Source organism: Lacerta agilis, chromosome 12 (assembly GCF_009819535.1).
Source record: "Lacerta agilis isolate rLacAgi1 chromosome 12, rLacAgi1.pri, whole genome shotgun sequence".
Classification (NCBI taxonomy): domain Eukaryota; kingdom Metazoa; phylum Chordata; class Lepidosauria; order Squamata; family Lacertidae; genus Lacerta; species Lacerta agilis.
The window spans coordinates 15,883,487-15,905,027 of record NC_046323.1 but is presented as its reverse complement, the minus strand read 5'-3'; the positions used below and the strand labels follow the sequence as shown (position 1 = coordinate 15,905,027).

The window sequence follows — 21,541 nt, the reverse complement described above, 5'->3', positions numbered from 1 at the left end:
AATCATCTCAAGGCAATTCATAACATATGCACCTGCTTGAAGGGAAAACGTATTTTCTTGTATCTCATGAGGACTTAAATCTTCCGAAAAGCGAAACTGCTGGATTCTCCCTGCTGCGTTCGCACTGGATAAACTCCCGATGGAAGAACGGTCTGAAAATAGATTTCGCTCCCTGGGAAAGCAAAAAACACAATGCAGTGAAGCCTTTGGCTACATCTATCAACCAGTTGATACTAAGAATCTATTTACTTTTGAATTAAGAACATCAGTGTTCTATATAACCTTGAGCAGCATGCTGAAACTCATAAGCTAGGAATAACAGTTCAAGTGTGCTATAGAAATGGGATAAATAAAACTTTTGGCCAGAACGAAAAACAAAACAAAATTTCTTCCAGTAGCACCTTAGAGACCAACAAAGTTTGTTCTTGGTATGAGCTTTCGTGAGCATGCACACTTTATCGCCTGCTCTGGCAATAAATCTTATATTTAAAAATATAACTGCAGCCGAGGTGGAAATACAAAGCACTTTAAATAAATAAATAAATTAGAAATTGCCCATGGGCAGCCTCATTCCCGATGACCTCAGAAACCTACCCTTGTAAAATATGCAGGAGTTGCTTGATACCGCCCCAAATACGAATTTCCACACTGGTATCAGGATCTTCACAAACCTGGACTAGAATCCAGACTACACTCCACAGCAGCTTTAAGTGATCTGAATGGAGCAAACTGAGCAGGATGGGGACACCTTCGTACAACTTGACTTGCTCTTTGACATGAGATTCTACACAGAGAAGCCGGAGCAACTCAGCTGTCAGCCTGCAAGGAAACCAAGAAATCATAATCATCTAAACAGTTAAAACTCAAGTCTGCCTGTTAGATTATCCAGATAACTGAATAGCTCTGCATTTATCCACTGTAACACAATAAAGTTACACAAAGTGCCTCCAAGGTTGCTATAAACAATATCCTAAAATTAAACCTACATGCTGTATCATCAGTCACACCTTTAAAAATATACAGTGGTACCTCTATTTACGGACACAATCCATTCCGGGGTGCCGTTCGCACCCCAAAAAGTCCGTAAGTAGAGTGTCGCTCTGCGCATGCCGCAATAGAGTGCTCCTGCGCATGTGCAAAGCATGCAGGACGCTTCTGCGCGTGCGTGCATGATGAAACCCGGAAGTATACACTTCCGGTTTTGCCGCATTCGCAACCCGCAAATCCGCAACATGAACCTTAAGCAACTAGAGGTATGATTGTATAGGTAAAAATAAAGGATCCCTGGATGGTTAAGTCCAATCAAAGACGACTATGGGGTTGCGGCGCTCATCTCGCTTTCAGGCTGAAGGAGCTGGAGTTTGTCCACAGACAGCTTTCCGGGTCACGTGGCCAGCATGACTAAACTGCTTCTGGCGCAACGGGACACCGTGATGGAAGCCAGACCGCACAGAAATGCCATTTACCTTCCCACCACAGCGGTACCTATTTATCTGCTTGCACAGGCATGCTTTCGAACTGCTAGGTTGGCAGGAGCTGGGACAGAGCAACGGGAGCTTACCCCAGCGCAGGGATTCAAACCACCAACCTTCTGATTGGCAAGCCCAAGAGGCTCAGTGGTTTAGACCACAGCGCAACCCGCATCCCTTTACCTCCATCTTAAATATATATATAATTCATACATTCTTCATAATTATCACACTGGTCAGGCCCACCAAACCATCCAAGTTGCCTGCCAAGACCTCACCGCAAACCAATCTCTTGCTAGGGCACCACTTCTTCCCCTTGTATGCCGCCATAGCTAGCAAGATGGACTGCTCCAGAAAGGAGGAGAAGAGGGAGGTTCCTTTCCTCCACACCCAGGTCTGTGATGGACAGTCTCAAGAGACGAATTGTTCCTCTCTTCTCAGCCTAGTGCTGGGAGGGAGATCTGCTCCTCCGCTGATTGGCAATGATCACCAGGATGGGGTTACATGTCTTCCTGGGAGTGTGGGCTGCATGGATGGCAAGTGTGTGCCTGCCTATGTACAGACAAGTGTCCCTATTTTCCAGGGACAGTCCCAGATTTACAGAAGCCGCCCCGGTTTCTGGTTTGATTCTGCAATGTCCCGCTTTCCTTTAGGATGTCCCTATTTTCACTGGAGAAATGTGGGACACTTTGGAGATAAGTGACCCCTGAGCCAAGGAAATAAGTAACTACACAACATTTAGAAGACTTCTGAAGGCAACCCTGTATAGGGAAGTTTTTTTAATGCTTTGTGGGGGGTTTTATGTGTTGGAAAATGCCCGGAGTGGCTGGGGCAACCCAGTCAGCTGGGCGGGGTATAATTATCATCATCATCACCATTATTTATGATGATGGTGATGAAATGAGACATCCCTATTCACAGTACACTGGAGAAATGTTGGAGGATATGGATCTAGCGCCTTCATGATATACTTTTAGGCACCAGGCAAAAACGTTCCTTTTTAACCAGGCCTCTGGTTCACCTGATTGACATCCTACGCTCTTTAAAAACATGGCTCTTTTGGGGGAGTGTTATTGGGCTATCCTGCCAACCTAGCAGTTCAAAAGCACGTCAAAGTGCAAGTAAATAAATACCGGTAGGTACCGCTCCGGTGGGAAGGTAAACGGTGTTTCCGTGCACTGCTCTGGTTTCACCAGAAGCGGCTTAGTCATGCTGGCCACATGAACAAGCTGTACGGCAGCTCCCTCGGCCAGTAAAGCGAGATGAGCGCCGCAACCCCAGAGTCATTCACGACTGGACTTAACTGTCAGGGATCCTTTAAATTTTTATTGGGCTATTGTTTTTATTTTGATCTTATATAGTGTGATCTTTTTTGTGAACCGCCCTGAAACCTCGGGTACAGGGCGGTATATAAATTCAAGAAATGAATGAATGAATATAATAATAATAATAATAATAATAATAATAATAATAATAATAATAAATAATAATAATGTGTGGTGTGGTGTGGTGTGGTGTGGTGTGGTGTGGTGTGTGAGATCAGGAAATTGGGTTAGCAATGCCCAAATTTACCTTGTCCAAAATAATTCAGCCCTTGAAAAGGGTTAGCCATACCTAGCCGTGGTGTATTAAATCTTAGGGTGCTTTTACATGCAAGGTGTAACTGATCTTTCTCTCATCCTATTTCTGGGAACCTTTATTAATTGTTCAGGGGGGGGCAGGAGGCATTTGTAATACGAATGAGCTTTCTAAGCTGACCAAAGTGAGCTTGAGCGAGATATGGAAATTCACCCAAAGATTGCAAAAGCCTGGGATCATTAAGCGTGGAGAAGCATGCACTGGCCTTGTAAGCACAAATTCCAATCAACCTTTGCATTGCTTCAGTTTCAGAATTACTATCCTTCTCTACCGAGAAAACTGTCTTCCTAAAAAATGCCATATTTGGAAATCTCATATTTTCTACTTTACAAGTAGAAAGCATGTGGTTGGACAAAGAGAGTAGTTAGCATGAGCTAAGTGACTGGAAACCCTGAACAGAAAAAGATGGGCTGAAATTAATTCCGCATCCTACCTTTTAGAAAGCAAGTCATATTCATGCAATATCACCAACAAATTCTCCACAACGTTAAGCTCGCTTATTTTCTCTCGGCATCCGGGACTAAAATGGAAAATTATGAACGTGTTATTTTTTCCCCCAGTTGCACTGTAGTAGCGTATCATACATGGCATTTCTATGAATGGAAATTTCCTGCAGTATGAGAATTAACCGTGTGTATAGAATCTGAACCTTGCCATCATTTGAACGAATGCAAGTCTCCGTTTTAAACATAAAAACATAGTACTAATAAGAATAAGAATCTGCATGCAATCAACCCTCAAAATCTAGCCCAAAGAAAATAAGTCTCACACTGTTCCCCGAGGTGGCAGGCTTGGCATTTGGAAAACTGCCAAAAGAAATATTCTTGTCTAGCTGCTCTAGACATGGTCCTGCCATTCAAACACAGTGCATCTGGTGGTATTGTTAAAAGTAGACTCAGCCACTCCTAGGGCTCATGTTTTAATATGTTAACACCTCCAACCATGAATTGTGCTCCAAGTGTAAAAGAAATCCAATACACATTCCGGAGAATTGAGATAATGGCACCCCTTTTATTACATCAGCATCCGATCCCAGGTAATTGTAACAACCAATTACTGCTGCTGGAAAGATTTTGCATTCCATTGCAAATCTAACTCCAACTTCTATAGACGGTTTGCATTCTCTCCTTTACATCCATGCGCTACAACTCTGACAACCAAGAATCAAACAATAATAAATGTGTGATCTGAAGCAGCATACATAGTTTACAGAATGGTTTACACAGCCAATATTAGGAGGCGGGGGAACTCAGGCCCAGGGTCTATATACAGTCCCTCCAGACCAGGGGTCGGCAAGGTTTACCTTGCCTGGGCTGGTTCGCTCCAGCGGAGATCCCTCTGTGGGCTGGATTGCGCACGCATGTGAGCGCATGTGCCCACGATTTCCGGCATCTGCACAGACGCGATTTCCAGCATCTGCATCATGATTTTTGTCATCTGCGCATGTGCAGACACGATTTCCAGCGCCATGGAAGTGAGTCCTCCCGCCACGCTGGTTTAGCGCAGCATGTGGGGACTCACCGAGCAGGCAGCTCGGTTCGGGGGCAGCTCATGGGCTGGTTAAACGACCCCTGTGGGCCGCTTGTGGCCCATGGGCCTTAGGTTGCCAACCCCTGCTCCAGACCTCTCTGTTCAGCCCTCGGGACAATGCCCAGGGCACACGTACCTAGACAGTGCCGAAATAACGTATAAGCTAAACAAGCTATAGCTGAGGGCCCCACTCTCTTGAGGGCCCCCCAAAAATTTAAAGGGGAAAAAACTGGATGTACAATTCCAAAATATAAGATTAAAAAAAACAAATAAAATAAAACCTACATACAGCAACAGAGTTTTGTGTTGTATAGGCTCCTATGATGTAAGTAGTCGGCCCCACCTGCCACCCTGCTCCCTAAAATATCACTGGTTTGCTCATTTCTATATATAGGGTGCCTACATTCTGCATGTGCAAATGGCTTTAGATACCTATTAGGTCCATAAATTACCATATAGCATATATTCAACAAACAAAAACAGTGACAATTTGTTGTTGACAAAGGACAGCTGGACATATAAAGGGCCCCATTACCTTCAGTAGCTTAGGGCCTCATCAAACCTAAATCTGGCCTTGCCCCCAGATCATTCCCCTAACAGGCCTTGCTCTGCCTTCTGTGCTAGCAATTTTATCGAAGTGGAATACGTCCTTGAACTGTGATAAATCACTTTTGCTTGCATGGATAATGAGAAGCAGCTGCCTGGCTACACCCACTGCTGGTTGCCTGGCTACACCCACTACTGATACGTAGTCCCTAGAAAGTTGTCCGTGATGGAATGCGGTCCTCAGGCTTAAAAAAGTCCCCTACATCTGACCTATAACTTAATGTTTGCAAGATAAGGGAAATAAAGCTTGACTGATAATATTTTGCTCTTGTTGAACTTGAATGATCCATTCCCCCCACCCCCACCCCGAAAAAGAAAAAAAGCTAAGGTAAAATACAAGGGACAAATCCAAGCACACTAGACTGAAGCTTACCTTTCTGCCAAGCTAGTGAGGGCAAGCAATGCACCTAGCAGGACGTTGTTTTCTCTAGCTCCAAGTAAGTTGATCAGAGTCTGCAAAAAAAAATTGTTAGACAATTAAAAGACAGGCAAAATGCCTGTTTAGCTGTAATAACAAACACTACTTTTAAGAAAAGGGGGGGAAAGATGCAGCTTACTTATCACATTTTTAGACTGTAACCCTGAGGGACTCTTGATTTGAAAGCTGCTCTGGGCATTGGCAGAGGAAGAGGGGTGCGGGGGGCGTACACCGCCACCGGCAGCGCGATCCCTGTGGAGTGCCATCGCGGCTGCCCCCTCACCCGTGCTGGGTGCTACGCCCCTGCGGGTGGCATGCCACGCCCCCAGGACATGCGGCACACCCTTGCGGGCGCCATGACACCCCCCCCCGCCTACTCTCCTCCCCCCCCCCCCGGTGCCGGAGCATGAAGCTCCACTACTGGCTCTGGGAGTCTTTTTTGGCCAAAGAACAGGGCAAAAATCCTTTACGTAAATAAATAATAAACCGCTTCTTGTTATCTCTGTCTATCAGTAATAAGTTCTTATCTCTTCTCAGTGTGCCAACCAAAGTAAAATGTCAACATGATCGGGGTTTACATTTGTAAATGCCAAGGTTAGTTGCCTGATGATTTAGGAGCCAGAGAAAGGATGGACAGGAGCCAACAATCTGAATCTGCATCCTGATAAGGCGCTCTCTCGGTCAACCAGCCACTTAATTGATTCACCACTTTCAACGCTGACCATTCAAAATTGCATAGCAACGATCAGAAGGATTTTGTGCCATTTTAAGGATGAAAAATAGCCATTAAAAACCCTGATTACGTAGAAGTGATTGTTCACTTACTTTATGTGCTCCGCTGGCTGTTACCCATTCTCTTTGATCTTTAACAGCCGATAGTTTTTGAAAAATATCTACAAAGAGAATTAAAACAGAAAAGTTTTATCACGGGGTGGGGAGGCGGAGGGGGTGGAAGAGGACAGCTTCTAAAAAGCAACTTTCCTTCAAAAGTTAATAGATTCTGCGACGATTAAAAAATTACATGGCAAAATAAGTGGAGATGCCTTGAAATTAAAGAATTGCAATTGTATCAAAACAAAAGCCAGTTTTTAGACCTGCTTATTCGTTGTTACTTCCTGTTTGACTGAAACAGCTTAGCACTACATTTCTAGAACATTTTGACAGGCATTTATTTCATATACACATCCACACTTCATCCTAGAAAAAATATAATCAGAAGAGAAACACAGACGTGCTTATGGATTGTCTGTATAGACTCTAAATAAAATGTAGTTTAGATCTACATATTTTCTTTCTTCTAGCTGTGTGATGCTAAAAGACTTGTGTGCACTTTTCAGGTGAAAAGTGTCGCAGAGAGGCACTCTAGAAATGAAGGGACATGCCATTCCAGAGTCATGCCCACTGGGAGATACTCAGAGGTCGGGGGGGGGGGGTCGCTGATTTCCCAACAATATAACCACAGGAGGTATATAATTGATATATAACCAGCACTTACATGTCATGTTGACCAATTTGTCTATATTATGATGCTCTTCTCCATAGCAAAGGTAGTCATTTGCTACCGTTTCCATATACTGTAGGTGGGGGAAAAACATTGAAAAATTGTTGGTGGAAAGTTACATCTGAATTTTAAAAAGGAAGTACATCCATGAGACCAGCAGATGGCAAACTTGTACCACGATTCACTGCAGAAGATTATCACAAAAAATAAACACACTATTCTGGAAATAGAACAAAGTTACTGCAAGATGGCTTTTTCGTGCAAGAATCTGTAGGGTCCAGCTATGGTTCCTTGGCCACATGTTCATTAACTGGGAAAGGGCTGCAGCTTGGCGGCTGGGCACACGCTCCACTCAGAAAAGGTCCTAGGTTCCATTCCTGACACTCTCATGCACAGCTGAGAAAATACACTTCTGTGAAGCATTGGAGAGTTGCTGCTCTCAGTGTAGGCCCAGGGAGGGGGGTCTGTAGTCCTCAAAAAGCTGCTGGACTCTTACTCCCATTAACCACAGTTAGCATGGCCAGTGGAGGGTGTCGTTTGCAGTCCAACAACATCTCTGCATATAGAAAACGTGTCAAGACACCTCTTTTTAATTTGGTCCATACATAAAAAAACAAAACTGAGTTGCTTTTATTATTTTCTTTTGTGTGTGAGTGTGTGTGAGAGAGATAATTTTTATTAGTTTTCAATTACAATAAGCCAATAAAAGCCTCCTTGTCACAATACCAAATTATAACACAATTGATAATGCCAATTGTTCATATGCCAAATTATATTATATTATTTTGTTGGGCTAGAATTGATGATTTGATAATTTACTTTAACTCTGCAATCCAAAAACTTATAAATTCCAATTACACACCAGTCAGAATAACAAACCCTTTATACTGCGGCTGCTGCAATTTTAATGACTTCCATTTGCATTAACACATCAAATAATGCTTTTATTATTTTTGACCTGTGGTAAACTGCCTTGGTGACTTACAAAAAGTCTCTCTCTCTCTCTCTCTCTCTCTCTCTGTGTGTGTGTGTGTGTGTGTGTGTAAAACACCTGCAGAGCCACAGTTTCCCTGCAGCTCATGTGGACAATATTAAACCAGATGTGCCAATAGCCTGACTCAATATAAGGAAACCACCATGAACTGGCTGGGGATGGCTCCGAAGTTCTTCTACAGCAGCCAGCATCACCCCCAAAGCTATGCATCCTATTATGGTCCGTAAAGAAAAAGCTCCTGCCAGAAGCTACTTCATGTGGCTTTGCCAAGGCATAAGCACATGGTAGCAGCAGTAGTCATTGCCCCAATTCTGAGGAGTTAATCCCACTGCTGGTATGATCGGTAGCTTCCTCTCAGCTTACGTACATTAAAACTGCAGGTAGCTGTATTGTTCCATTAGAAAAAGTCCAAAAATAACCGTAGGTAATGCTTTCTTCCAATGGGACCAACCAAAACGCCACGAAAGTAGTGAGCAAACTTTCATATTCAACAGAACTCTTCTTCAGGCTGGATGTGGGATATGATGCGTAAATAAAAGGGCACAGGGCTCTCATTCACTCAAAACTTGCTATTTCTGACTGGTCCTGGTAAAGATAGTAACCTGCTGTTTCTTATGTACATTGCACTGTTATTAACATGAGAATATATATATAGAGAGAGAGAGAGGTATGCCCATTTTTAAAAGGCATTTATTTAGCGAAACACACAAGCACCACTGAATCAGGACTGTACTGACCGGACCCTACTCAAAATGAAATACTGTACTTCATTCGTTGTGTGCATTTTCTCATCCCAGAAGAAGTCCAATTTGACAAGCCAGATGGCCCTGCTGAGCAGATTATAATTCTGGTCTCTCACCGAGGCATACGCCCTTTTCACGGAAGCCAGCCAATTCAGAGTCTAATCAAATTACACAGGACGGTCACTTCTGCAATTCAGTCAAGCTGCAACTAACATTGCCTTATGGTCCCTCGGAAATGGAAAACATTGCATGTGTTTAGTGTTTATAGTTTCACCTTCCAAGAGGGAAAGCCGTTTTGCAATAACTTCAGTCCTTACCCTTGGCAAACTTAAGTTAACGGACAACAAAACACCGTGAAAGGCAGAGATGGTTACCTGTGCTAAGGCGTCGATCCCACCCAGGTTGTGGAGTGCTTCCTATACAAGAGGGGAGGAAAAAGCAAAGCAAGTACAGTATGTCAAACTTCCAGAAGATTCCTAGCAGCCTACTCCCAATCAACTACCAATGTTAAATTCAAAGTCCCCTTGATTCAGTGTGGCAGAAGGTATGCTTAGGATTGCAGTGCCTCAGTAAGTCAACTGGTAGGTAAAAAGGGTAAAGGTAAAGGACTGCTGGACGGTTAAGTCCAGTCAAAGGCGACTATGGGGTTGCGGCACTCATCTCACTTCCGGGCAGAGGGAGCTGGCTTTTGTCCACAGACAGCTTTCCGGGTCATGTGGCCAGCATCACTAAACTGCTTCTGGCGCAATGGAACACTGTGATGGAAGCCAGACCGCACAGAAATGCTGTTTACCTTCCCACCACAGCGGTACCTATTTATCTGCTTGCACTGGCGTGCTTTCGAACTGCTAGGTTGGCAGGAGCTGGGACAGAGCAACGGGAGCTCACCCCGGCACAGGGATTCAAACCACCGACCTTCTGATCACCGGCCTCTTACCTTCCCGCCACAGTGGTACCTATTTATCTACTTGCACTGGAGTGCTTTTGAATTGCTAGGTTGGCAGGAGCTGGGACAGAGCAACAGGAGCTCAACTGGTCATGGGGATTCGAACTGCCCATCTTCTGATCAGGAAGCCTAAGAGGCTCAGTGGTTTAGGCCACAGTGCCACCCGCATCCCAACTAGCAGCTCAATGCCAGACATGCAAATCTATAAAGGGCCCCTCCAGACCCCCTTTTTATTGCTCATTCTTGATGATGTGTGATCTGTGTATTGGGATAAAAGGTAAAGGGACCCTGACCGTTAGATCTAGTCGCGGACGACTCTGGGGTTGCGGCGCTCATCTCGCTTTACTGGCCCAGGGAGCTGGATTACAGCTTCCGGGTCATGTGGCCAGCATGACCAAGCCACTTCTGGTGAAACCAGAGCAGCACACGGAAACGCAGTTTACCTTCCCGCCGGAGCGGTACCTACTTGCACTTTGTGCTTTTGAACTGCTAGGTTGGCAGGAGCAGGGACCAAGCAACGGGAGCTCACCCCATCGCGGGGATTTGAACAGCTGACCTTCTGACTGGCAAGCCCTAGGCTCTGTGGTTTAACCCACAGCGCCACCTGTGTCCCTGTGTATTGGGATAGTTATACACAATTCCATTTTCAATACTGTTTGCACCTGAAAAGGTTTTGGGGCGGACAGACCACATCCTTCCCAATCAGTGCATATCCTGTGATTTCCTGTTGATATTCTGTAACTTTTTAGGCCACAAATGTTGTGGTTTATGTTTTGCCCCGCTTTTGTTGCAAGAGTGCCCCCTCCAGATGGCGATAATGCTATAACATTGGGGGAGCACCGCCGAACAGCTAAAAAAGTGGAATGATTTGTGCACAAATCCATCATTAATACACTATAATTGCACGTTGCAGGATACACCCACACAAAACACAAAACCCAGTCTTGAGGGGGCTCTAAGATAGGGGGTTACTAACTATATTTGGCAAATGTTGTTTGCAAAATCGCTAGTACAGCATGACCAAACCTACTAAATGAATGCTGTACTAATATCTAGGCAGCCACTTTTAGTATCAAGTTCCTAATTTATGTTTCAAGGGGGTGACCATGGGCAAACTAACCTGATAGCATTGGTCTCTCATTAATAATCTTATGCAAATTAAAACTCTCAGAAAGTGGATAGATGATGCTCGGTTAGCCCACTCCCTGCAACAAACAGGTAAAAAGAATGCATTAATAAGTTGGTCCAATTAAGCTACTTCAACAAGCAAACACAAGAATGAAAATCTAAATAAAGGTTCTACATTCAGCCAATTGGCAGGCAAGAGATTGCATTTTTATGGAGTGCACAATTAGCCATTTGAACCTCAACTATTTCAGTTTGAATCTAGCACACCTAATTTGTTTCCGATGCTAATCTTTAGACTACAGTGTAGCTCCACTGATTTCAACAGAGGGTGTGCATTTAAGTGCCTTCCCAGTTTCAACGTCAACACTTTGAGATTACGAGCCAATGTAAGCTGAAAGTAAAAGCAGACTGTATACAAACTTGCCACTTGTATTTGTATATTTATTTTTAATTCAGATCATTTTCCAGTAATGCCAGATGAACTAATAAACTACTTCATCATTTTCTACAGATGAATATCAATATGGATGAATGGATACATATCAAAACACATACAATTTGTGTATATATCCAGCTCTCTCACTCGCCGCCTCCCACCCTTGCTGAAACAGTTATGGTTGATTAGCACAGCAGGTCCGTTCCATGCTGGGAATAAAGCCAAAGGCTAAAAATAATATGATATAAATAAAGGCTATGCTGCAATGGATGCACGTAGACTCCCAAGAACTGGGTTATTTGGAGGAATCTCTGTGGACCAAAAAATCACCATGTCCAGTGGCTCTTTTCCAGGTTCCCATCAGTTGCCTCTTGGCCAATAACGGGGCTCCAGATTGATTTTTGACACTCGGAGGAAAGTGCTGATTTAAAATCAGTTAATGGTAAAACAGTTAGGGAAAAAGCCATAGTCCAATTAGTCCAGCGTCAGAGCATCTCTTTTGCATGTGGAAGGTATGAGGTTCAGCATCCCTGTCTGAAATTGTGGAGATGCACTGCCAATCAGTGTAGACCAGGCATGGGGATCCTTTGGCCTTTCAGAGTTTGCTGAATCACAATGCCCATCATTCCTGGCCACTGGCCATGCTTGCTTGGACCGATAGGTTGCTGAACTACAACTCCCATGTACAGCTTGGGCTTCTCCATTTCCAAAGGAAATTGTACTCCATCTCCAAGGAAAACTGTACAAATGGAAAACTTCCAGAAAGAGGTGGAAAAAATGATGGAGGAACTGGGGCACCCTTCCTCCTTAAGATAAAATGTTGAAATATTCTGGGGAGCTAACTTTGGAGGGAGGCTGTGATGGAGTCTCATAAAGTTACACAAGCTGTGAAGGAAGCAGGGTGTTTTTCTCTCATAACTCAAGATCACCAGCAAAAGTGATTGGCAACAAATTCGGGGCAGACCAAAGAGTACTTCCTCACACAATATTTATGGAAGTTGCAGCCACTTGATAGGGTTATGCTGCCCCCACCCCCCAACACAGAGACTTAGAGAACTTGAAAAGCAGGTTAGATCACATGGAGGACAGGTCTGTTTGCAGCCACTGGCCACAACAGCTAAATGGCCAGTTTACCTCTGAACGCCAGTTGCCCATAGGCTTCTGTGCTGGAAAACTACTGCTTTCCTAACATGCTTCTGAACTTCCCACTATAGGAAACAGGATTCTGAACTAGACAGACCTTCTGATCCAGCAGGGCTCTTATTGTTGATATGATGTTCAGGATCAAGCCCAGAATCGCAAATATGGTACATGACTTATTGAAGCAGGGTGAGACCTCAGGCCTGAAGGCCAAATGTGGCCCTCCAAGTCTTTCTATCAGGCCCTTTGATGTCTTGCCAGGCCCTTTCCCCAGCCATACTCAGTCTTGGCCCTGCTTTGAAAACTACCTGAGTGTTTTGACTGGGTGGAATGAACTTCTGTAATGACTCTTGCTTCCCTCAGATTGTTTTTGTGTGTGTGTAGAAAGACAGAGAAACCAGCATACTGAAAAAGGTAAGATTTGCATTAATTGCTCTGTCCACTTTTGCCTCTGGTGTTACCACCACTGCCATGTGGCCCTCAATAGGTGGCTCCAAAATAAATGCGGCCCTTGGCTTTAAAAAAGGTTCCCCAGTCCTGACCTACTGTGTCATGTTTGTAATGGCAGACCTTAAAAAAACAAACCCATCACGCCTGAAATATACTCAGAGTCGAGTAGTAATTTCATGTTCTTTATTTCAGCCCATAGGAAAAGTGATTGAACCCCCCCCCCCAAACCACAGGCTTTATATACATTTTTTACACAATGAGTACCGTCTGATTGGTTGATTATGTTTCCCTCCTGGAGCCTGATTGGGCTGCTGCTGCAGGCCAATCAGCTGTTGCGTCTTAGTATCCTAGTGGCCTAATAGGCTGATTAACTTCCTCCTGGGGTCTGATTGGGTTACTCCTGCAGGCCAATCAGGTTGTTGCATTCTAGGATCCTACTTGCCTGTTGTTTAAGGATCCAAGCTTAGTACATAACAACACCTCACCCAGGGTTACTTATTTACATTAAAATGTGTTCTTTAATTCAACAGGCAGCATTCAAAGAGCTGATGAGACTCATGTACGGTAAATACTTCGTGCAAGCACAGCAGAACTGGGGTTTTTCCCTTCGGCCTCATCCCCCTTCCTGCCACTCCCTCAAGATGCCACACCACAGATTGTTTCTGAACACCATCCAAGTTTAATAAGCTTTGTGGCACCACAGGGACAAGTTGCCATTTAATGAAGCTTAACGCCACTTTTGTTCACAGAACTGCTTTCACAATGATTTGAATCCCGACATGCATAAGATAAAAGTTGTATCCAACTAAGCCATACTCAAAGAAGGCCCCTTGAAATCAATGCACCTAAGTTATTCTGCTTCGTTGATTTCAATGGGTTTACTCGGAGTATGTCTGAGTTACAGACAAACCAGGAAGCATAAATGTAAGGTTTAATGCATTTGTATTCAATTCAATATTTTTTTAAAAAAATTTAAAGCTACATCATTTCTGTAACCTGTACAGTATGAATCCGTAGGAAAAATACTGTGTATCTCAGACTGACACGGGGCTAGTCACACACAAGGGAGGCATGTCTTAGAGTTGTTTTGTATACTGTAGTTAGTGATAAAAGTTCTTCACACCTTAAATTTCAAGGGCATTTCTTTGAGGCAGAATGCATTGGCTTTCACAAGACGGCGTTTTTGATGCGTAAGTTCAGTTGACTAAAAAAAAAGAAAGGAAATCTCTGAAGATTTCTCTGGAGTAGAAGTTCAAAGATTTGTCTCTGGGGCCCGTTTCAATTTCAAAAACAAAGTGCTTGCATTTTCCTCAAATACATTTTAAATGAAGCATACACAGATGTTTATCTTAGAATTCATACTTTTCCTTGATCTGGTGGCAGGAAAAGGAAACAAGAAATGCCAGATCACCTGGAGGGATATTGAAAGAACCTTAATGGGTGGGCCCATGAAGCAAAATATTTCCTCCAGAATAATTATCAGCAGGTTGAGCATATGGCTGTCCACATGCTACCCAGCCAGGTTCAAAGTTCTGCTGTTAATTCACAAAGTTCTAAACAGTATCTTAAGGACCTTTCCTGATGCCTTATGCCCCACCTTGATCACTAAGATCTACTGATGAAGCATTCTTGGTGGTCCCCACTACTGCTGAGAGTCGGCTGGTCTTCAGGAGGGTCTAAGCCTTTCATGTAGAAGGCCATGATGAACTCATTGCCAACAGAAGTCCAGGGAGAGTCGCCCCTGCTTTCTTTTAGACATCTTTGACAAATTGCACTGTTCAGGCAATCTTTTGCAAGCTTTATATTTTTGGCTGATATGTTATTGATATTTTTACTGAGCTCATTGTTGTGCTGTTGGGTTTTTGGGTTGCACACCACCTTGTTATATTTTTCTATGGAAGAATGGTTTATAACTATTTAAATAAATACATAAAATAAAAACATTGCTCCAACTTCAAAACCAGGGCAATACAGGAAGGGAGGGTGAAGGAGAGACAGGCCAAGACTGTTCTCTGGATCCAGTTAATATACATATACAAATTAGGTGAAGGTGACCGGGACAATTAGGCAAGAGTTCAGCTACTAGTGTGTAGGGCTGCCATACGTCCAAGTTTTCCTGAAAATATCCAGGAATCAGGCTCCCCAAATGGATTTTGCTGAAGCGGCAAAATATCCAGGAAAATCCGGACGCATGGCAAAGTAGGGCAATCTTATAAATGCTTTTAATTTCCCCAAACAGCCCCAAAAACGTATTTTGGGGGGAGATGTTCCCAAAAAGCTCAACAACTCCCCCCCCCCAAAAAAAATGATGAACAACTTTCTCCGTATTTTCACTTTTGGGAATATGTCAACCCTACTGATGTATCTTCACATAAGACCACCTTCCCTTTCTTGTACCATAGACACTGATCTGGGTACAGTGCCAAGACTTCAAGCAACAGCAGCTACATATTATTGAACAGGACAAGTAGTTTCCTTGCAAATCTTTTTATGTTACTGGCATCACAGAGCTATTAATACAGCAGCTTGGTCAACATCATCCACGTCCTCTTGGGCAACCATACTCATGATATCACCCTCAAAATGATACAGGGATATCAATAAAAAATGCAATGTGACATAAGAATATAACAGAAGATGTCATAGAATAACTGTCATGTGTTACAGTTTCCCTGCACTGAATAAGTAACTAACTGATTAAAAAAAATTATTGTTAACTATACTGTCCTCTTTCAGAAAACAAATATCTGATTATTAAAATATTTTGCAGTTTGCCACACAGTTGCAATCAAACAATGAAATGCACTGGTATGAAAATATCCACTCTCCGTTACTGTAAAAATGAAGTCCTGCTATCAAATATCTACAAACAGTAAAAACTTACAGTGAAATGCTAACCATGTCCATTCAGAATTAAGTCCCACTGGATTCCATGGGACTTATTTTCAAGTAAACAGGGTTAGCAGAACAGCCCTAGGCAGCAACTATATACCCATCTGCCTGTGAGTAAATGAATTCAGTGGGACTTACTTAATAGACAAGGTTAGAACTGTGCCGGCGATCTTACAGTTCTTGGCGTAGCTGGGATGAAAAGTCCCAGAATAGGAAATAAGCCATCATCAAAACAGCAATTCAGATTTTAGTGAAAGCCGTGTTCGAAGTATTTCAAAAGGCTACAACTTAGAAAGATAGCAGAACTGCATATCTAGTCCACCTTTTTCCTCCTGATTTTAGACCAATTGTAGAATTTCAAGATGTCACCTTTTAACTGGAACACCCCAAACTAATGCTATTTCTTTTAATGAAAGTCAATAGACTTCCAGTGTTGAGGTCAACTACCATTGGGGAAGTCTAATATTTTGAGAGAGCGGCAGTCCCTGTTGCAAAGGGAAACTCAACCACACAAAGAGGTGCCTTTCTGATCCCACTGGGTGCTTTGATACTTATTCCAAAGGTAAAGACATAGTTGATGTTTCTTACCTGCAAATCAGCCGGTTCTTTACCAAAGCTGTGAAGATGTCTTGAAACAGCTTGTGCTGTGGGTGTTGACTAAATTTCCTCTCGTTCTTGTAATTCATACTAAGGGGAGAAAAGGCAAATGGGCATTGCACAAGGCACAAATGCTTTTGCTCGCAGTGATGGGATGCTAAGAGATTGTTGTCTGTGCAGGAAACACATTTTTTACTACATTGACTTAATGAAAATGACAAAGATTACTAGGTTACAGTCAATGTACTCCAGACTGGATTCCTGCTCCTTCTTGGACTCACTGGCCAGCACCCAGGGAAATAATAGGGCAAGTCCCTACCTCTCCCCTGAATGTCACAGCTGCCACTGCTGCCTTAATTTATTATTTCAACTTGTACGCGGCTCTTCCATATAAATATGGCAAAGTGGTCCACAAGAACTCATTCCATTCATGTCTGGTGTCAATTACCCTAGGAGGGGAGTGTGCAAGCTTCAGCCAAGTTCATCTTGAAGAGATAAACCTGAAAGGGCATCTCTCCCGGATGGCATACTAGCATTCTGCTGGTAGGGCCTGGGTTCCTGGATGGACTGCCCATCAGAAGAGGCTTCTGAAACTCCTGTCTACAGTGTTACATGCAAAGCAGAAGTGCAGGATGACCGCAAACACCCTAAATTGCCTCCTGTATGCAGAGGCAACAATTAAGGCTGCAATCTTGTCCCCCAATACCTGGGAGTAACCCTATCAAATTCAATAGGACTTACATCTGAGCCACAGTTAAGACAGCCCTGCCAGAGGTTAATAATATGTCTTAAAGTTACTTATGACTGAAATTATTTACTATTATCCCATGAGGTTCTAGGTGTCAGTTTGCATTTTAGTGCAGAAAGTATTGATCTGATGTGTAGAGATCTTTCCTATTCTACTTAATTCAAGAAGCTTCTGGAAGCTTCTTTGGGTGAAAGAAACTTAATGTTGTTTGGGTTATACCTTCAGATAAGCCAAGTACAGCTGGTTTGAACTGGTTCTCATCTCTTTCTGTCAAGGTTATGCTGACTATAAAAGTAAGGCCAGAAGGAGCCTGGATTTCACTTTCTCTTTCTATCTCTTTCCCATCTGGTATGATGTTCTGTATGCTTAGTGCTAAGGTTTTGTCTTGTTATAAGTTATTGTAAATTTAAGTTAAGTCTGCTGCAACTGGATTTCTTATGGACAGTGCCAACCCTAAATGTATTGGATTTGTGACCATTATGCTCATTTGCCTTCAGTAGCAGTAAAGCTCTGCTGGATGAAATATAATCGCCTCTGGTCTATTTTGGGGGGATCCTGCAACATGTTTAAGTTTTTACTCTACTAACTATGCGTTGGAATCTGCTCTGGGTCAATATTGAGTAGAATTTCAATGACACTAAAGCACACTCAATAGTAAAGATTATATATATATATATATATGGCATAAAAGGATTTGAATTGGATCCAGACAAATACAATAAACATTAGTTTTCTTTTCTGCACGATACCTAAATTGTTCGAGTTCAACAGCTTCAGTTGATTCTTGCCATTGACCTCTACATCTCTCTCCACAAGGGTTGCTGGAATATTGCTCAGACTTGGTCATGCTATTATTAGAACTTTCAAAGTTAAGGGCTGGCAGCTGCAAATGCAAAGGAGATTTACTATAAGACAAATGATATAAAGTGTTTAGCTGGGTCAGAGGAAAACATGTGATTGTTACTGGGACCTCGGGCCATTTTCACCTTTGAATTCAGACAGCAAAGAGATAATTTTTAAAACTAATAATCCAATATATACAGCAGATTTCAAAGTGGCCTGGGAAACTTGGCTGTCTCTTCTCCATAGCTGCACACAGATCTTGAAAAGATGCAGCTGGAGTATGCAGGGGGGAAAGGAATGAAAACATAGCAAGCATTCTCAAAATGGCAGTTGGGTGCACATGATGCAGAAAGTTCTGAGCAGCAATGGCTGCTTAGCCTTGTTGAATGCTCTCTAAGAAGCAGGAAGCTTGCATCTATACTTTTCAGGGAAATTTAAAAAACCTGGACCAAAAACCGAGGAGAGATCACTCATCAAATAGCCTTCCTGGAATAGAAGTAGCTGCGCTGCAGAAGTAGACAGAGAACAAAGTGAGCTTATTAAGAGCAGGGAATGAGAGCACTGCCTCTTGAGAATAAGTTGTTTATGCATACAGCAGGGATGAAGAACCTGTGGCCCTCTAGATGTTATTAGACGCCATCTCCCCTCAACCCCAGCAAGCATGGCCAATGGTGAGGGCTGAGAGGAGTTGTTGATGACATCTCTCCGTAAGATTTATTTAAAGGGCACAGGCAGTTTCTTAAAGAAGAACTTTTACTATTGGCATGGCCTACCTCAACACGTAGGCCCCATCTACACTATACATTTAAAGCAGTATCATACCACTTTAAAGACTCATGGCTTCCTCCCCGCCCCCCGAATCCTGGGAAATGTAGGTCGTTAAGGGTGCTGAGAGGTATTAGGAACCCCCTATTGCCCTCTCAGAGCAGCTGCAATTCCCAGAGTTCCCTGGGAAGAAACAAAAGAAAACCCATATGCAATGGGTTCCTTCTTTTCAACTCCATCCATTCCTAAAAAGGACCCCCCCACACCCTCACGTTTATACAGAGCTTGAAAGCTACTGTTCAAAAATTAATTTTGAATATCTGAATATTAATTTTGAGTATTTTCAAAATAAAATTATTTTCAATAATAATGAATAAATTAACAATTACAGCCTGCCGTTACAAAATGGCTAATGAAAAATACCTGTTGTTTGCTTGACTGGACATTTAGTAGTGCAAGAAGCCTTTTAAGGTCTGAGTAATCCCTAGGAGAAAACATAAATTATATGCTTATTAACAACACATTACACTACCTTATTTCATCAGTAAGTAGTCTAAATGAAATACTATTGAAGTTTATATTTCTATAGCATTGTATCAAGCATTCCACAATATTGCCTCAGCCGTCTGCTCTACACACCCACAATTTGTATAGGCTTCTTAACCACCAATTGTTTCTGTCAGAGTGAAAAGGTCTTGGTGACCAGAGTAACAGTCACCATGTACACAGAGCGATTCAGATTAAACTATTCTGTCTGGCAGCTGGTGCAGATTCCAGAGAGTCACGGCTGACATTTAGCAAAAAGCACAGTACCCTTGAGGTTTGGTATCCGTTGCCTTGTCTGTGGTCTTCACCTTCTTGTGTTGATCAGGCATTGTATAACATCAAGGCATCAGGATTAACACATCATGCCTCTGAAGAGAAAACAAATGTAAAAATGTTGTTTTTTTCACTTGACAAGTGAAGGACAATACCAGTAGATAACCTGAGTAACTGCAGAAAGAGATATCTACAGGAAAGAAAACAAAGAATACATAATAGGTCCAGGGATTTAAAAAATAAAAAGAGCATTTTGTTCAGTCGTTCAGTCGTGTCCGACTCTTCGTAAAAAGCGCATACCCTTCTACATTTCTCCAATGAAAATAGGGACGTCCTATTCCATTAATATTATTAATACCCCACCCATCTGACTGTGTTTGCCCCAGCCACTCTGGGCGGCTTGCAACATATATAAAATCATAATAAAAGATTAAACTTTTTTTAAAAAAAAAAACCCTATTCAGGGCTGCCTTAAGATGACTTCTAGAGGTTGTATCTCCTTGGTTCGGGGGTCGCATAACTCCGTAACCTCCAACATTTCTCTAATGAAAATAAGGACGTCCTAAGGAAAAGCAGGACATTCCAGGATCAAATCAGAAACCGGGACGACTTCTGTAAAACTGGGACTGTCCCTGGAAAATAGGGACACTTGGGAGGGTATGAAAGAGCTGTTTTAGCTTCTCTTAAAAGCTCCTGCTGCTTACAAACACCTTTGTTGTTTTTAACCACAAATCTACATGCCATATCTCAAATCACTTTTGAGATACTACTCACTTTCAGTTATGGTTTTGTCACACAGCATGTGCACGTCAAGGGTAAAGGGGAACTGTTGTTCAAAGAACTTAAATGCAAAGTTGAGTGGAATGGAGCTTTCAGAGATCATGGTCAAAATATGCACAAAGTCTATTTTCTTTGGATTCCCATTTTGATGGCTGGGGGGTGGGGGAGCAGGAACTAAAAAGATGAATGGCCTGTTAGCAATTATTGATGACTGGTTTCCTTCCATATTTGTTTGTACATTCCAAAATGATAAAAAGTTCTCTTTAAAAAAAAAAAAAAAGGAATAAGGAAGTGCTGACACCTGTTCCTCAAAAGCCTTCATAAATGTCCTGACATATATAAGATACTACGGTGTACAAATTTTAAAAAGAAGTGCTTTTTTCTGGGGGTACTCAAGGGTACACAGTACTGGCACTCCCCCTCTCAAAAAAAAAATGTTAGAAGTGTGACACTTACTGTAACAACTTCATGGTGTGTACCAGCACCTTTTGTCTATAAAAGGCACAAATAATAATGTTGCCCAATGCAACAATGATGATGATGATGATGATGATGTTTCAAAGCTAAATCTGAGAGAGAACAAACCACGCACTGCATATGTTCCAAAGCTAATCTGGCACCGAAAAGAGATCCTAGTGGCTCTCCCCGGCCTGCTCTCCGGGGGCCGCTGGGAATTCCCATCCAATCATAAATTATGGGATGGGAAACTCCACAAAACGCTGCTTCCTTCGTTCCTCCCAAGCATCCCCCTCCTCGCTCTACTCACTTCGCACAGGGAGGGGCCACGCCCTGGATTCCCGATCTTTCTGCCCCTCCCCAGTATGCAGATCCACCGCACCTCTCCGTGTATTATTTTTTAGGATTCTTCTTCTTATTATTACAGTATTACTATTTTTTTAATCCGAGTCAAAAAAGACCAATCCCCCCCCCCCGCTGAGCGAGCCAACTGACAAACGTACCAGCCAATGAAAGCGCGCCTCCTTTTAAACGATCGATTCATTCGGCCAATGGCGAGCCGCTGCGAAGGCGGCGGCGCTCCAGGGGAGACGGATAACGCCGCTGCTGCTGTTGCCATAGGAACGGGAGAAGCCGCTCGGG

At 42.9% G+C, this 21,541-nt stretch overlaps 1 protein-coding gene across 5 annotated transcripts in view; it reads right to left on the bottom strand.

Moving 5' to 3' along the window:
- NEK10 (NIMA related kinase 10) overlaps positions 1-21,541 on the bottom strand; it is a 107,611-nt gene extending 86,070 nt beyond the window's left edge. For 2 of the 5 annotated variants that reach the window (XR_004427675.1, XM_033165628.1), the window contains exons 1-13: positions 21,210-21,308; positions 19,658-19,758; positions 19,268-19,328; positions 17,986-18,119; positions 16,480-16,578; positions 10,966-11,050; positions 9,274-9,315; positions 7,157-7,235; positions 6,487-6,554; positions 5,617-5,696; positions 3,541-3,627; positions 595-819; positions 33-172 (exon numbers count right to left, since the gene is read on the bottom strand). Coding sequence is in view for 4 of the 5 variants with exons in the window: in XM_033165628.1 (XP_033021519.1) it covers positions 33-172; positions 595-819; positions 3,541-3,627; positions 5,617-5,696; positions 6,487-6,554; positions 7,157-7,235; positions 9,274-9,315; positions 10,966-11,050; positions 16,480-16,578; positions 17,986-18,119; positions 19,268-19,328; positions 19,658-19,719 (1,162 nt within the window). In the remaining variant the exon portion in view is untranslated. Of the gene's footprint in view, positions 1-32; positions 173-594; positions 820-3,540; positions 3,628-5,616; positions 5,697-6,486; positions 6,555-7,156; positions 7,236-9,273; positions 9,316-10,965; positions 11,051-16,479; positions 16,579-17,985; positions 18,120-19,267; positions 19,329-19,657; positions 19,759-21,209; positions 21,309-21,402 lie in introns of those variants that run through there. The other 3 variants (XM_033165625.1, XM_033165627.1, XM_033165626.1) reach the window with 2 other exon arrangements.